The 15257-nt window shown below is 44.4% G+C and overlaps 1 protein-coding gene across 1 annotated transcript in view; it reads right to left on the bottom strand.

Moving 5' to 3' along the window:
• Positions 1-628: 628 nt before the first annotated feature.
• Positions 629-15257, bottom strand: part of LOC119258537 (serine/threonine-protein kinase Nek5-like) — a 110712-nt gene continuing 96083 nt past the window's right edge. The window contains 1 exon segment of the mRNA XM_037526818.1: positions 629-752. Within this exon segment, the coding sequence (XP_037382715.1) occupies positions 629-752 (124 nt within the window).

Genomic DNA, 15257 nt, shown 5'->3' with positions numbered 1-15257 from the left:
CGGGACGCACACTGCCATCTCCGCTCTGTGTCCGGGCATACATGTCAACGACAGACTCACACTGTGTTTATGCTTGGAAGCCTGAGTTTGCTACTTCACAATATTCTGTGGACAGTAACTTTTCTCTAATCGTTAGATATTTTTCTTTGATTTCATTTTTCATGTTTTCGTAGTGTTTCGTAGAAGTATCAGGATGTATGTAATCAAAGGGTCCCTGACATCCCATACATACCCCCAGCTCCCTCTCTCCTCTGCTTTCTGCAGTGCAGTTCTGTGGAATGTAAATAGGCTGAGGGCAGGCTTTGTAGACGAGGAGGAAGATGTCCTTGAGTTAAGCTTCACATTTGCAGATTCTCAAAGACCAGTGATGGGACTCCCAAATACTGTGACACAGGTAGTGCAATAGACTGGATTGTGTCCTCGCCCAATTCAGATGTTGATGTCATAACCCCAATGTGATAGCATTTGGCGCAAGGACTTTCAGAAGTGATTAAGTCACAAGGAAAGAAACTTCATAGTGTGATTAGCAGCCTTGCAAGAAAAGCCACCAATGACATCTCTATTTCTCATTTTGCATTGTTTGAGTCAGAGCAAAACGGCGGTCATCTATAACCCGGGAAGAGAGCCCTCACCAGGAACTAAAATAGCTGGCACCTTGATCCTGGACTTCTAGCTTCCAGAACCCTAACTTGATCTGGGCCATTTCATTCTGGCAGCTGCGCTGACTAGGGCATCCAGTCATTGAGCTACACCTAGGAAATAGAAAGATACAATACAGCTTTAAACCTGTGGCCCATTATCAGACCACAGCACTTGCGGTATACTGTGTTCCCATACAGATGTAATCCTGTGATTATCTTATAAACAGTGCAATTATTAATACATTGCATGTTTGGGTGTGTGTTCAATGTCTTTATCAGACTTAAACATGTAAACACACCCTAATCTGTTCATCTGTTTTAAAATTTCTAAGTTGTATATGTAGTACATGTTTCAAAAAAGTAAAAGTGCCTGTTCCTCCTTTGACACCCCAGAATCCCTAAGCTTCAGCTTGTCTGCAGAATCGAGACCTTTGAAAACTCTGCCACATCTGAGATAACACAGGACACTGACTCATTCTTGGATGCATCCTCACCCCTTTCCATATCCATGAGCAATGTTCCATCTGGAACAAAACAAGCCTCCTGTGTTCCCTCAAAGGTAAACTAAATCAGCCTTTGTCAAAGGCTCTGGGGTTCTCCTTCTTCTTAAAGTCTGCTGGCCTTCATCCACCACTTGACCAGGTTTCTCAGCCTCCAATGGTCCACTTTGATCTCTGCCCCATGTGAAACTCACAGCATTTTCCTGGTTTATGTCAATCTCCCAGTACCCTTGCTGGAGCCAGTAAAACAGCTGCAGCTGTGACAGCCAGAGACTCTAAGGAGCTTTACAACAGGCCGAGGGCCTGGGCAGGGGCTTCAATCCAGGCTGGTTCCAGGGCTGACTTCATGTCTCTGTCCCAAGTGCTCTGGCCAGATGCGGATGCTGCACTAGATTCCCCCTCACATTTACATGACTTCCACAATCTCCTCTCAGGAATTTTGACTGAGTATGGCATAGACATGCTTTCTCAACTTCAATGCAAGAGACCAGCCTCTCAGACTCAGTCCCGCTGTGGGACAAATCCCGCCAGGCATGTGACCCAATTCCCTTCCTGTGCACGGCGAGAGAGGGAACAGGGCTGGGGCAGGTGCCCTTGGGAAGGTTACTACTGTTATCCTCCTTGTGAATCCCAGCAGGGGCCTCAGCCTTGGGTGCACATTAGAAGCAACTGCAGAGCTGTCATCCCTGTGCTGTGCCTCCTTGCAGACCAATAAAACCAGAACCTCAGGGCTGAGGGCTGGGTCTGTGGCTACAAATGGCTCAGCTGATTCCAAATGCAGATAGACCTAAGGAGCCCTGGACAGGGGGGCCTCCTAGGTCACCCCCATCACTGATGTCTGTGATCCCTGTATGGACCTGGGCTCCAGGGGACGGTGGGTCCTCCCCCACCTCACGCCTCTTCTCCCTAATAAAGAGAGCTCCGGGAAAGCAAATGCACTTACAGTAAATGGAACCTGGCAAATGGAAATGAAACAGCACTTGATAGAGCTTTGCATCTGCAGAGCACTTTGGACCCATGTGATTTCCTTAACAACCCATGGTAAATTACACTGCTATTACTACTTCCAGTGGAGAGGCAGGAAACGAGCCCAGTGCCAGCAGACGGGGGTCTTCAAGGGTCTTTCCCACCACCCCGCCTCCCAGTGCTTAAGCGCAGGCCTCTCGTGCCTCATAAAGCACAGGGGGCACCTGCATGACGACAGGTGCTGCCCCAGGTTTCAGCCACATGATGCACACAGTCCCTGTCCTGGGGCCAGGGGGATAACAAACTCAGAAACACATTAAATTATGGCAAGCTGTGGTAAGCACTGGGAAGGAAACCCACAGGGTGTCATGCAGAGAACAATGGTGAGGGCGGGAGGTGACAGCTTCTGGAGAGGCAGTGGAAGTCCCCACAGGTGAGGTGGCACTTGATCACAAACTAGTCACTAAAGGGAAACAGCCCAGTGGAGAGCCAGGAGGCTTGCAAATGGACAAGCCTGTGTGGATTCTCCAGAGGCCCAGGGAGAGTGTGAAATGACCAGCTGGGGACTAGGTTTATAGTATACAAGAAGGAGAAGAAACAATTTCCCTCCACCACCTCTTTGCTCATTGACTGGACTCCACTCCCACCAGGCAAGAACTGCCTGAGGAAACAACTGAGGAAAGCCCCTTCACCTTCTGGGGAACAGACTCCCCACACACCTCAGGAACCAGGGCTCAGTGCTGGTGTCCTGGACTTTTCCAGTTCACTGCGACTCTCCACTGCCACTCTGCCATCACGGCCATCACTGCCAATGCCGAGGCTCCAGGGTTTCTAGAATCTTCCAGTTGGCCCAGGCTCCTCTGCAGGCTGACTGCTAATGACTCAGGATCAGGCTTCCCTCTACTCAGGACAGGACGCAGGGAGCATCTCGCATGCCATACATGTCACTTTACAAAGCGTTTCCTGGCTGCCCACCCCGGTGGTGTCTTGCAGATTTAGAACTGAGGCTTCTGCAGAGGCTTTCTTGAGTGCCACAGAAATTTCCATCACCCTGGCACCTTCACTCAGCTATAGCAGCAGCTTCATGTGTTCCCACTAGATGGGGTCCTTGATCTCTACAACTCATAGACCCAATAGTTAAATTTGGCTTTGAAGGCAGCCCAGAAAACAATTTCAAAGAGGAGAGAAATCTTCATTTATAGAAAGTGGCCACATGCTGAAATCGGAGAGGCCCTTGGAAATCTGGTTTCATCTGTATTTTCCATAATTAGTAAATGTGATAAGGGTTTGCAAAAGAAACCTAGTAGATATGAAATGTGAATACTAGAAAATAATTCCTATAAAAAGCCATTTTGGAGAATGCCCCAATTGGCTTTGCCTCTTGGGACAGGCCAAAGACATAAACCTTGGACAACAGGGCTGAAAAAGAAAATTTCCTTTGTCCTCATCATTATCATTTTGTTTGATCGATGGCCCCCTGGCTCTGGATGGTCACTCTCAGGCCCCAAAAATACAAATCAAGTAGACTGAGACAAGATGAGGCTGGTGAAGACTTTTCTGACATCTTCGGTCATAGTTGAGGCACTGGTGGCCCTAACAAGAACAAAAGATACCAACTCTGTCTTCGGGGATCTGTATTTTAGCCTAAGAATCACAACTCTTTCTGAAAAACAGTACAATATATACATTTTTTTTCTTGAATGTCTACAATATATACATTTTACATCACTTGCAATATAAACAGAATCTTTGACAAACAAACTCAAAGTTTTGAAGTCTTCACTAACACAAAAACCAGTTTTAAACAAATCTCCTTTCTGAAATGCCTCCAGGAACCCCACAAAAGGTGTCACCTGCAAGCGTGGAGGATGAAAATGAGACAAAAACTCGTGATAAACATAATGCGCACATGTTCATTACCGGAAATATGTTCACCGGGACCGGACCCCCACCCTTTCCCAGGATGGAGGTTGATTTTGGTAGGTAGTCTTCCGGTGCTTGGGCATTGTGAAGACAAACATCTCTGGGTATTTGGTCATTGTCCTTCACATATCATTCGAATATACAGCCACAGGCATTATCTGCTGAGAAATCTCAGGGGCATAGGTAACAGGCTAATTTTCATTATAAGTTCAAGATAGTCCCTCAGGAAGCAAAATTAGAATTTCAATCACTTGTGAAGTTGGCCTTTAAGAAATGCGATTCCTTAGAGTTCTGGAGATTGGTTGTACAACAGTGTAATTAACTGTATACTTAAAAAATTGTTAAGATGGTATGTTTTGTGGTATTGTACCATAACTAAAAATTAGGAATTAAATTTAAAAATGCTTCCCTAATATACTTCTCTGTCCTGGGCACAAGCTAAAGCTTCAATTTGGAACACATACTGTATAAATTGCATACACTTCAGCAACACTTCGAAAGTATTCTAAGCAGACTGACTATATACTGGGAGCTTGGGTTCTCCATGAAACCACTATGATCATCCTAATAAGTGAAAGGTACTGGCCCAGAGGAGCCCATCAATTGCCTACATCACTCCTTGTGACACCAGAAGGATATTCACAGTGAGTCCCATGCCAGGAATCATCTTTCCATCCCTAGGTCTTGGCCCAGAATGGAACCTGATACTCAAGCAACATTTGCTGAAGCTAGCTGAGTTCTTTGGCTTTGTGTAGATTGTTTCTATGTGTATAAACCTAGAATTGAGAGGCTAACGACATCTTCTGAGATGTCCAGAGTCAGCTATAATTATGGCTGAATAAAAAAATACCAAAAAAAAAAAAAAAAAAAGCTACAAAAGGGCCACAGAAAGTCCAGAGCTGGAGAATTCTTAGCTTTTCAAGACCCCTATACTCTGAGCTGTGCCCATAGGGCACATAAATTTATAGCGTGAATAAATTCACTCTAAAAATTTAATCAAACATTGTGAAAAACTGAATAATGGCCTTATACCACCCCCTGAAAAGTGCCCATGTTCTAATCCCCAGAATCTGGGAATATGTTAATATGCTAAATGGCAAAGAGGAATTCAGCTTTCAGTTGAAATTAAGATTGCTAACCAGTTTAAATTAGGGAGATTATCCTGGATTCCCCATATGGGTCTAATGTAAGGTGAATTCTTCAAAGTAGAAGAGAAGAGCAAGAGAGGAGAGCAGAGTAATGCAATGTGAGAAGGACTGAACAAACCATTGAAGATGGAAGGGGCCACAAGCCAAAGAATGTGGACAGCATCTGGGAGCTAGAAAAGGAAATGAATTCTAAGCCCTGTAACCTATAGAGCTATGCCCTAACAAGTTGTCTGAAACCATCAGATTTGTGGTCATCTATTGCAGCAGCAGTAGAAAACTAACACAAGAAAATTCTTTGAGGGCCTCCCCAGCGGCGCAGCGGTTGAGTGCTGGGCTGCGAAGCTGCCTGCAGCCTCTGCAGTACTGGTTCGATCCCCAGCCAGCCGGCAAGGGTCCCACATAGCGCGCAGACCTCTCCTGCTGTGCCCGCTGCTCCCCTTAGCAGTGTACTTCGTCAGTCTGCCTGTTGTGTTCCCCACGCTGGCTCTGGTGAATCCTCTCACCCTCCTGTGCTTCTGACTGTACTTGTGCTTGTATAAATAAATAAGTAAATCTAAAAAAAAAAAAAAAAGAAAATTCATTGAACCATGCACTGACCCAGCCCATAGGGACCCAGCACTCCAGTCACCCATATTCTGGAAGGAAGAGAAAAATGTATATATGTGTAGTTAAAGCAACATCCTGTGCATTGAAGTCCTGCACCAAGCCCTGAGAGCAAACTGACAGAAAATTCTCTCCTCTCTTAGGGAAGTCAAAGAAGTCTGCCTAGAGGAAGGGAAATATTTCATTGTAACCTAGAACTCTGATAAGAGGGTCTATGCTGTAGCTGTCTTTGAGGGACATGAGAACTGAAAGGAGAAGCATTTCTTTAAAGTCCAGACTGGTGTAGTCCCTTAAACCTCAAAGTGTGTTTCAGAAACTAGGGACATCAGCATCGCTTGGTGCTTGGGAGCTTGTCAGAAATGCAGAGTCCTTGTCTGTGGCCACACTGCCCTGACCACAATCAACTGGCCAGAAATGCAGAGTCCTACAGGGTCAGAAGCACTGGTCTAACAAGATTTCCCAGACGATTCACATGTGCATTATAGTGTGACAATCCCTGTTCTCAACAGCATTATTCTTATACTCGCAGTGTGGAGAGGCAGAGGTGGGGTTCCAGAAATCACTCATATATAGGCCTGACAGAATAGTCAGATCACCATGGGTTGCATGCATCAGGGCTCAGAATGGTGCCCTCCCAGCACCATGGTTCTCAGTATTTACAGAGATAGCACAGCACGATCCCATTATACATCCCCTCTGAACAGGCATGTTTCATTTCAGAACTTGGTTATAAACATCACTGATTTGTTTCTTAGGAAATGTGACTTTAGTGTTTAAATGGAGCAAAATTTCCCTTATCGATGACCTCAATCTCACAATTTAGTAGCTAAATTTTCAAGTCATTGTTTCAGTGTATTTGAGAAAAAACAGGAATGGGTGGCATTGGCAAACCCAAGTCCTTGTGATAAGGATGAGAGTCCTCAGAAGTCACAGATAGACCTTTGAGGCTCAGCTTCTCAGGTACCTGATCCCTCGATTTCTTTCCTGTGCTTACGCCACATCCCTTGTTGACTGTATCTGGGAGCTGCCTCCTGTTCCATGGGATCCTAGGGATCTGCTGGGATTCTGCTGTAGTAAGAAACATAGATAAATCAAGTGTTCACTCCCGGTGGACTTTCAGGCACCCGATGTTTAAGAGGAGTCTCTCCACTGGTAGCCTGCAAGTTCTGGCTGGTTGCTTTAAGTAGGAGTGGGAGATGCTGCCAAAACCGCCCACTTTCCCTGAATCCTGAAGGTTGTTCCCACTTTGAGGGTGGCATCTCTCTGCCCGTGACCCCAACCTGTCCTCTCTATTTGTAACTGCCCAGATCCTGCCCACATTGCCAAGTGCGAGCACGACACAGATGTCAGGGTTCCCAGGGTGGGTGAAGTTTTGTATCTGCAGCACAACCAGGACCGACTTTACAGGGGTGCAGGCAGTGCACTCGCTTGGACATCACTCTGAAGGGTTAGGGGGTCAGTGCTCTGTGGTTGCATTTCATGTTCGAGCTGGTATTTTGCAAGGGAAGTCTGACGAGGTAATGAAACAGGTACTGAGGGCTAGGAGTGTTGTCTCATACAGTCATGGCCCCAGCACAGCTCCTCTGACTCCCCGCTCTCTGCCCTGCTCAGCAGCCACTCTTCTGTCTCCCAAGGGCCTCTGGGTACGAGGTCAGGAGATTCAGGTCAGACGCACACTTCCAAATGCTCAGTCACAGGATGGGGTCCTAAGCACCTGTAAGAGTCTGCTCTTATCCCATACATCCTTGTGCCTGGGGAAGTACCCCGTTAAATACTTAATAAAAAAACACATTAAATACTGAAAATGAAAACCCCTGACAAGTTAGAAAGAGACCACAAAAGAGAAATCTTTTCTCCTGCCTAAAAATTTGAGTTGTGGCAACATATAGATAACATGAAATTCACCATCTTAACCCTTAGTGCAGTTCAGTGGTGTTGAGCTCACTCACATTGCAACCATCTCCACCATCCAGCTCCAGAACCCATTTCATCGTGCAACACTGACACTCTACATCCACTAATAAAACTCCCTGCCCCCACCTCCTGCACCCCTTCACAACTTCTTTTCTACTTACTGTCTCTAATTTTGACTATTCTTGGGATCTCATATAAATAGAATCATACCATATTTGTCCTTTTGTGACTGGTGTATTTCACGTAGCATAATGTTCTCAAGGTTCATCCATGTGGTGGCGGGTGTCAGAATTTCTTTTCCTTTATAAAGTTATTCCATTATATGGACGGACCATGTATTGTTTATCCATTCATCTCCTGATGAACACTTGGGTTCACTCCACCTCCTGGCTGTTGTAAATAATGCTGCTTTGAACACAGATGTGCAAATATATCTTTGTGATCCTGCTTTCAATTCCTTTGGGTATATACCCAGAAATGGAATTGCTACATCATACATGCTTTTTGAGCAAGCTTTTTCATTTTGAACTGGGCTGTGCAAATGACATAGCTGTTTTGCACAAAACCTGCCAATGTGTGAATAATTAGCAACAGAGAACTGCTTTGTATCAGCTGTAGAAACTTAAAACACAAGGCCTGCTAGTGTGACCAGCCCCATTGATCAAATGAGAGAAGCAAGGTTCTGAACAACAGTGCTTGCCTCCAAGTGTCGCCACCAGTCAGGAGCAGCTTGCTTTGACAGTTGTGGCTGTAGAATATTCTGGAATAGTTTGCATTATCAATGCACAGATTCACTTATCTAGTACTTATCTATCAAACATCAACTAGGTACCAGATTTAGTTGAGAATACTGAAGACGGAGCAGTAAACAATGCAGACAAGACCTTACATGTACAGTGGACAATAAATTAATTATGAATTTGACAGTTTATGTGACACTTCTGTAAAAGAGAAGTGTTGGGCCCTGGACCTGAGGGTGGGGAGTTGGATATACCTAGATCATCATTCCTTCAAGGAGCTAATAGTCTGGGGCAGGAGTTTCCAAAGCAATGAATAAGATGGTTTTAAGGGGTGCATAAATGTCTTTTTTTTTAAATTAGGTGCATATTTACTTAAAAATATGTTGAAATATATATATATCCAGTCCAGCCCCATCAAACCCTCAATTCTTAAAAATTTCTTAAGATAAAGCTCGATTTAAAGCTTTATTGTAAAGATACAATGGAATATTATTCAGCAATCAAAAAAGATAAACTCATGCCATTCGCAGCAACGTGGATGGAGTAGAAGGAATTATGCTCAGTGAAATAAGTCAGAAGGAAAAAGAAAAATATCTGATGGTTTTGCTTATAGCAGGAATATAGGGGGACCAAATAAGACATCAGTGTAAAAAAAAAAAAAAAAAAAAAAAAAAAAACAAGACAAAACACGACAAAGCAAAAACATACAATTATAAATCAGAGACATCCTGCAGGGGAGGAGGAGGGAGAGGGATCAGAGGGAGGGAAGGAGGAGCACAGGGGACTGAGGTGATGGTGCACGGGTGCATTGGTGAAGGAAACTCTATGGGGACTACACCTGAGGGGATGGGGGGAAGCAAATATTGTTTAAAAATGAACAATGATGTAAAAAATTAAAAACAATAAAAATAAAAAATAAAGAAGTGATATAAATATAAATTACTATAAACTAAGTCTAGCTATGAAATACTAAAAATATAAACGATGCAGGAACTACAGAGGTGAGACAAAAATCTAGACATTGCAAATTAATTGACTGTATTTTTGAATTTTTTTTAAGATTTATTTATTTACGCATACAAGAGCTGGGGTACAGGCCAGAGGCGCAGGGGGTGAGAGGATTCACCAGAGACAGAGTGGGGAGCAGAACAGGCAGACTGACCAAAGTACGCTGCTGAGGGGAGCAGCAGGTGAGTCAGGAGAGGCCTGCTGCACCATGTGGGCAACTCCCTGGCCGGGGATGGGACTTGTGCTGCAGAGGCTGCGATAGCTTCACAGGTTGCGTCTTAACCCCTTGCGCCACCAGGGAGGCCCATGACTGCATTTTTGAAAACTTAAGGATTTTACAGGCAAATTAGTTTTTAATGCCAGCAATTTAAACTTTAAGAGAAACACAGCTAAGGGCTAAGATAAGCTAAATGCATGGTGTAAGGGAAGTGTCAGTGCTTGAGGGGCTCCTCACTCCGTTTAGGATTCTGGAAAGGCTTTCTAGAGAAATGGATGAAGTGCATGGTATTCATTTATGATTCAGCACAGAAGTAGCTGTTTAGGGCCTCCCCTGGTGGCGCCGCGGTTGAGCCCTGGGCTGCGAGGCTGCCCACAGCCTCTGCAGCGCTGGTTCATTCCCGGCCGCCGGCGAGGGTCCCACAAAAAAAAAAAAAAAAAAAGTAGCTGTTTAGCCTTTTCAATTCTAATAGTGGATACCCACTGGGGCCAGTTAAATAAGAAGGGTCATTTTAAAGATGAGGAGGCTCAGTGGTTTCACGACTCAGAGACGAACCTCCCAGCCTCTCTCTGCCTTTGTCTCTGCTCTCATCTGAGTGTCTCTCTCTCCCCCTCCCTCCCAACCTCTTCCTATCTTCCACTTTTCCTCTTTCCTTCTCCCCATCTCTCAAAGCTCCACAATTCCATTCCAGTATATTTCCAAGAAGACACAGTGTAAAGTGGACTGCCCAAATTCTTTTAGTCACATATCTTCCATTTAAAAAGGCCAGCTAGATTGACATGAACATTTCTTACTTCCAAGGCCTGACTTCTTGGAAAGTGACTGTGACTGGGCCAATAGCAGGTGACCTCAGAGGTGGGGTCCTGTTTACACAAGGGTAGTTGTCACCTTGTAGATCCAGCAGAGGGTGCTTTCCAGAATCTGATGGGGATCTAGGAAGACAACCTGTTGGAACAAACTGGAGAAATCAGCTTCCAGATTCTTGTGTCCAACAACACAGGAACTGCCCCCAAGCGTAGAACATTTTCTCTTATGTCACTTTGAGGATAATGGAGACATGATCAGAAAAGCTGAAGCGAAGCTCAAGGCCTCTACCTCACCACCTGGCATGTGACCACGGACTTCTCCTGGGAAAGAGGAAGGCTATACCAGGAACCTGCCAGATCCTGAGGACTTTTACTACTTAACCTACAGGAAGGGAGATAAGAAGCAAACATGGTCTGGCTATGTCTGAAAATATTATTTCATATCTCAGAAAGTCACAGGACTTGACGCTTCTACTTTTGAGAGATGGTGTCATACAATAGAATAATTGCAACAGCATTTGTCTCTTTCCACCTGTTCCAAGTATGTACTGTGCTCTAAGTGCTTTCCATAGATTAACTTATACAATAACCCTGGGATACAGAGCTGCCATTATTACCATTTCTACAGATGAACATATGAAGGCACAGAGAAATCAAGGAGCTGGCCCAAGTTTACATAGCGAGGAAAGGCAGAGCTGGGGCTCGGACCCGGGCACTCTTCTCCAGAGCCTGTGCTTCCAACAGAAAGGCAGACAGACCAGTGTTAAAACCTTATTCAGCACTTGACTTGTTGTAAGTTCTCTCTCAATTTCTAATTCAGTTGTAAAATGGAACAAAAGACGCCTACCTTACAAGGCACTTGTAAGGACTTATTTATACTTAGCTGAAAATAGATACTTGACCGAAGGTAGCTAGTATTACTGTTAGTGAGTGATAATGAACCAGAAAGGCATTCAGTTTGCTGCTATGTAGGTGACGGGCTGTGTCCCCGCCTTCCACAATGTGATTACCTGCCTGGGTCAGCTCTCATTTGGGCTGTCCGCTTTTTGCAAAGGAACAATCAATTTAATCGTTACCTGTGCCACAGGTGGGTGAGTGCATCTTAATCAATCATATTTCATCACATCCTGCAGTGAGCACAAGGGAGCTTTCTAGGACTAAGCTTTAAATCCCCCTTAATCGAGCACACGCAGTCAAGGGCGTACCCTGTAGGTGTCTGGCTTGAATGTCGTGCTTCAGGAACACATTTCCAACATCCTCAAAAGCTTCCATGGCCCCGTCAATTCTAATCCCCTAGAGGTAACCACTGGTCCGACTTCTATTGTCTTAGTTTTGTCAGTTCTGGAACTTCATAAAAACTAATTCCAGAGTTTTACCACCAGCATTTTCTTGGTCACTCCTTGCCTTCCTCTAGGCAGGTGACTCAACTATTGGTGGCCAGTGAGACTTGGTGAAGACCCTCTCATTGCTGCACCCACCTCACTCCCAGTCTATGCAGGAGCATGTCAGTGTGAGGAAGCAACCACCAGGAATGTTTCAAATACTGGCTGAATAAAGCAGGTGTAGTAGAAATCTCTGTGTTGTTGTAGGGGCAGGAAGGACCACTGAGCAGATTTCCTGATCCAGCAGACCGGGTAAAGGAGGAGTCAGTGTCCTCAGTGGGTTTTTGCAGGTCTTCTATTGGGGTTCACCAGGCATATGGCAGGCAGGGGTGCTGGGGGGCCAGGAGGCTAGCAATCCTCCCAGCCCCCAGCAAATCCTCACTCTATCTGGGCTCTCTGGCGTTCTCTCTGCTTCTCTGCTCTTCCATTTGTTCTGCTGCTTCTCGGCTTCTCTTTTGGCTTCTTCTGGCGTCCCTGTGATGCCGCCCTTAAAAGCCCAGTCTTAGTCCAGGTGAATCCCATCTACCTATGCCCACACCCTACTCCAGGTGCCCGCCATCAGGCATGCATTCAGGACTGTAAGGATCCATCATCTATCCTGATGGTGGGAGGGCAGAAAAGCCTGACATTTTACCTTACCCTACAGTCGTGAACTAGTAAATGCTCACTAAAACTTAGAGGTGGGCAATTAAATACTGATACCTGTGTTATGGCTCACACAGAGACTTTGTCAGGGATTTCTAAGTGGTAAAATCAAGGAAAGAGGAAAGCTGAGCCATAGTATGGATTTAAGACAATCTCTTCTCAGTCCTGTTACTGATATTACTAAGAGTAACGGTTAAGGAAATAAAAACATGTAAACTTTTCTGCAGTTATAATATGCAAAGGACTTTATAAACACGGTATCCATGAGTATGTATCATTCCTGTTTTGAAGATGGGAGGATGAAATTTAGAAAAGTAAATTGCCCCAGTTTCCACAGCAAGTAGTGGTGCCAGGATCTGAACCCAGGTCTGTCAGATTCCAGAACCTGTGTGCTCAGCCACCACACCATGAGAGGCAGATGGTATCCTGAAGAGAACTCTGGATTTGGCAATGGACAGAGGTAAATCCAAATTGCAATGCCCACTAACCAAGTAAATGACTGTTCTAAAATCCCCAAGCAAGTAAAGAACAAGCAGGGATGACAATCCCTACCCCGCTAGCTTGTTAAAAGTAAAGTGCTCCTCTTGAAGAAGACACTCAGCAAAGGCAATCTGCCAAGACTCTGCCACAGTGCTCACCAGGATGACCAAGACCACACCTGAGGAAGGTCGTTCCCCTCTGTGAGGTGTCCGGGTCAAGCCTGCGGTCACCTTGTACTTTGCCAGCCTCCTGCAAGGTCTACCTCAGCCTGAGGTCCCCACAGATGTGGCAGCAGCCAAGGCCACAAGTCAACCAATGAATCTCCTGAAGTAACCCATCAAGTCGGTGAAACAACTATTATTGATTTGGGTTTTTTCCTCTCCACTGGTGGTTTAACTGATGTTATGTGGAACTGATTGCCCCAGTCAGTTCTTTCAGTGTGATAGAGACCAAATGATAGTGTATTCCCAGAAAATGAATCACTCCTCTGGTTAAAGAGAATGTTCAAGCAAATATTTTTTTCCTCTGACAGTGTCTTTCTTTCTCAGTTATTCTGCATAGGAAATTGGGAAGCAGTTGAGGGAGCTTTCATTGCATGTCAATATGCTGATAAGCTGGCTCCCTTTCCACATTTTTACTGCTCTCAAGACTGATTAGATGCCAGAATGAATCCTCCAATCTCTGCCCACACACAGACTTTTGCCAGTTCTGAGTCACTGAAACCATTGTGTTTTATATGCCCACCGCCCCCCTCCCTGCACCCCACATACGTACAAAAGCTCATTTCCAGCATTAAGTGAAAATGCAGACTCTGAGGCAAGTAAACAGCATGCCAGCTCTTGGGGTGATGATTCACACACCTGTGATTTATATTTTGTACCCAAGAGGTTGCTTTTCATGGATCTCAGAAGCCACACTTGTTTTTACTGACAGTGATGAAAAAAGCAAATGTCAGGACAGGAATGGGAAGGTTAAGGGTGTGTGTGTATATCTGTGTGTAGAAGGACAAGAAATGAAAGAAAGCTGAGCACAGTGAATCCTGAAACCCTTCTTTGAATTCTGAGCTCTTAAGCTTCCCTCAGCCACAGGGAGAGACCAGCTTGCTGACCTCTTTGCAGGAAATAGATAATAGGTGAATTTTTATTGAGTCTCAAAAAAATCAATCTCTTTCTGAGTCTTTGCTGCTGTCTTTGTTAGACTGCTGTTGTGCTGGGATCTCAGGGTCACTGCAATTAGCTGAGCAGCTGAAATTTCACATGCAAAGAAAGAGAAAACGATCCTAAGGACCTGGGGTCTCATTTGCCAGAAGGACCCAAAAGTTGGTTGATTTGGAATATGCAATATGTATTTTGCATTTTGAAGCATTTTATACAGCATAGAATGTCTCATTCCCAGAAACTCATATACAATAGAGTTTGACATTGTGACTGAGGTGACACAACATCAATTTTTAAAAATTTGATTTGCTTTTCCACATTGGCATACTTTATGGTGCACCGAAGATAAGGTGGAAAATGAGCCTCCATCATTGAAAACTGATGAGAAATTGTGAATTTAACTATGAGGTTCTGGAAAGCAGATAATTTCTCAATAGTTTGGTAGAACATCCATTAAAATGGCAGGTGTAAAATGAGTAGGAATACCCATAACTGAAAAAATAAAATTTAAAAAACTTAGCAAAATAGAAATAGAAAATTCCTTAACCTGATTTTTTAAGCTAATACCATTCCACAGAGGGTGCTACTCCTGATCACTAAAAGCTTTCTCTCTGAAATGGAACAGGCAAGGAAGGACTTCTTTTTTTTTTTAATAAATTTTATTTTTATATTCCCCATACAATTGCAACCCCCTTATTTTCACCCCAATCCCTCCCCTCCTTGCCCCCTTACCCCCCATAGAGTGTCTCTGGTTCATAGTTTTTTGTTGATTTTGATTTTCACTTTCTTATATTCATTTTCCTGGTCCCTTATTTAAGTTTTCTAGATTCCTGCTATGAGTGAGACCATCCGGTATTTTTCTTTTTCTGTCCGGCTTGTTTCGCTGAGCATGATCCCTTCCAGCGCCATCCATGTTGCTGCAAATTGCATGTGTTTATCTTTCTTGAATGCTGAGTAATATTCCATGGTGTGTATGTACCACATCTTCTTGATCCAGTCATCTATTTTTGGGCATTTGGGTTGATTCCAAAGCTTAGCTATTGTAAACAGTGCTGCTATAAACATAGGGGTGCAGGTGCTCTTTGGAAGTAATGTTTCTGTGTCCGTTGGGTAAATACCTAGGAGTG

Source organism: Talpa occidentalis, unplaced genomic scaffold (assembly GCF_014898055.3).
Source record: "Talpa occidentalis isolate TD23 unplaced genomic scaffold, MPIMG_talOcc4v2.1 talOcc4.5, whole genome shotgun sequence".
In the NCBI taxonomy this organism is placed as follows: Eukaryota; Metazoa; Chordata; class Mammalia; order Eulipotyphla; family Talpidae; genus Talpa; species Talpa occidentalis.
The sequence above is the reverse complement of the archived record's forward strand: the minus strand, read 5'-3'. Positions and strand labels throughout refer to the sequence as shown.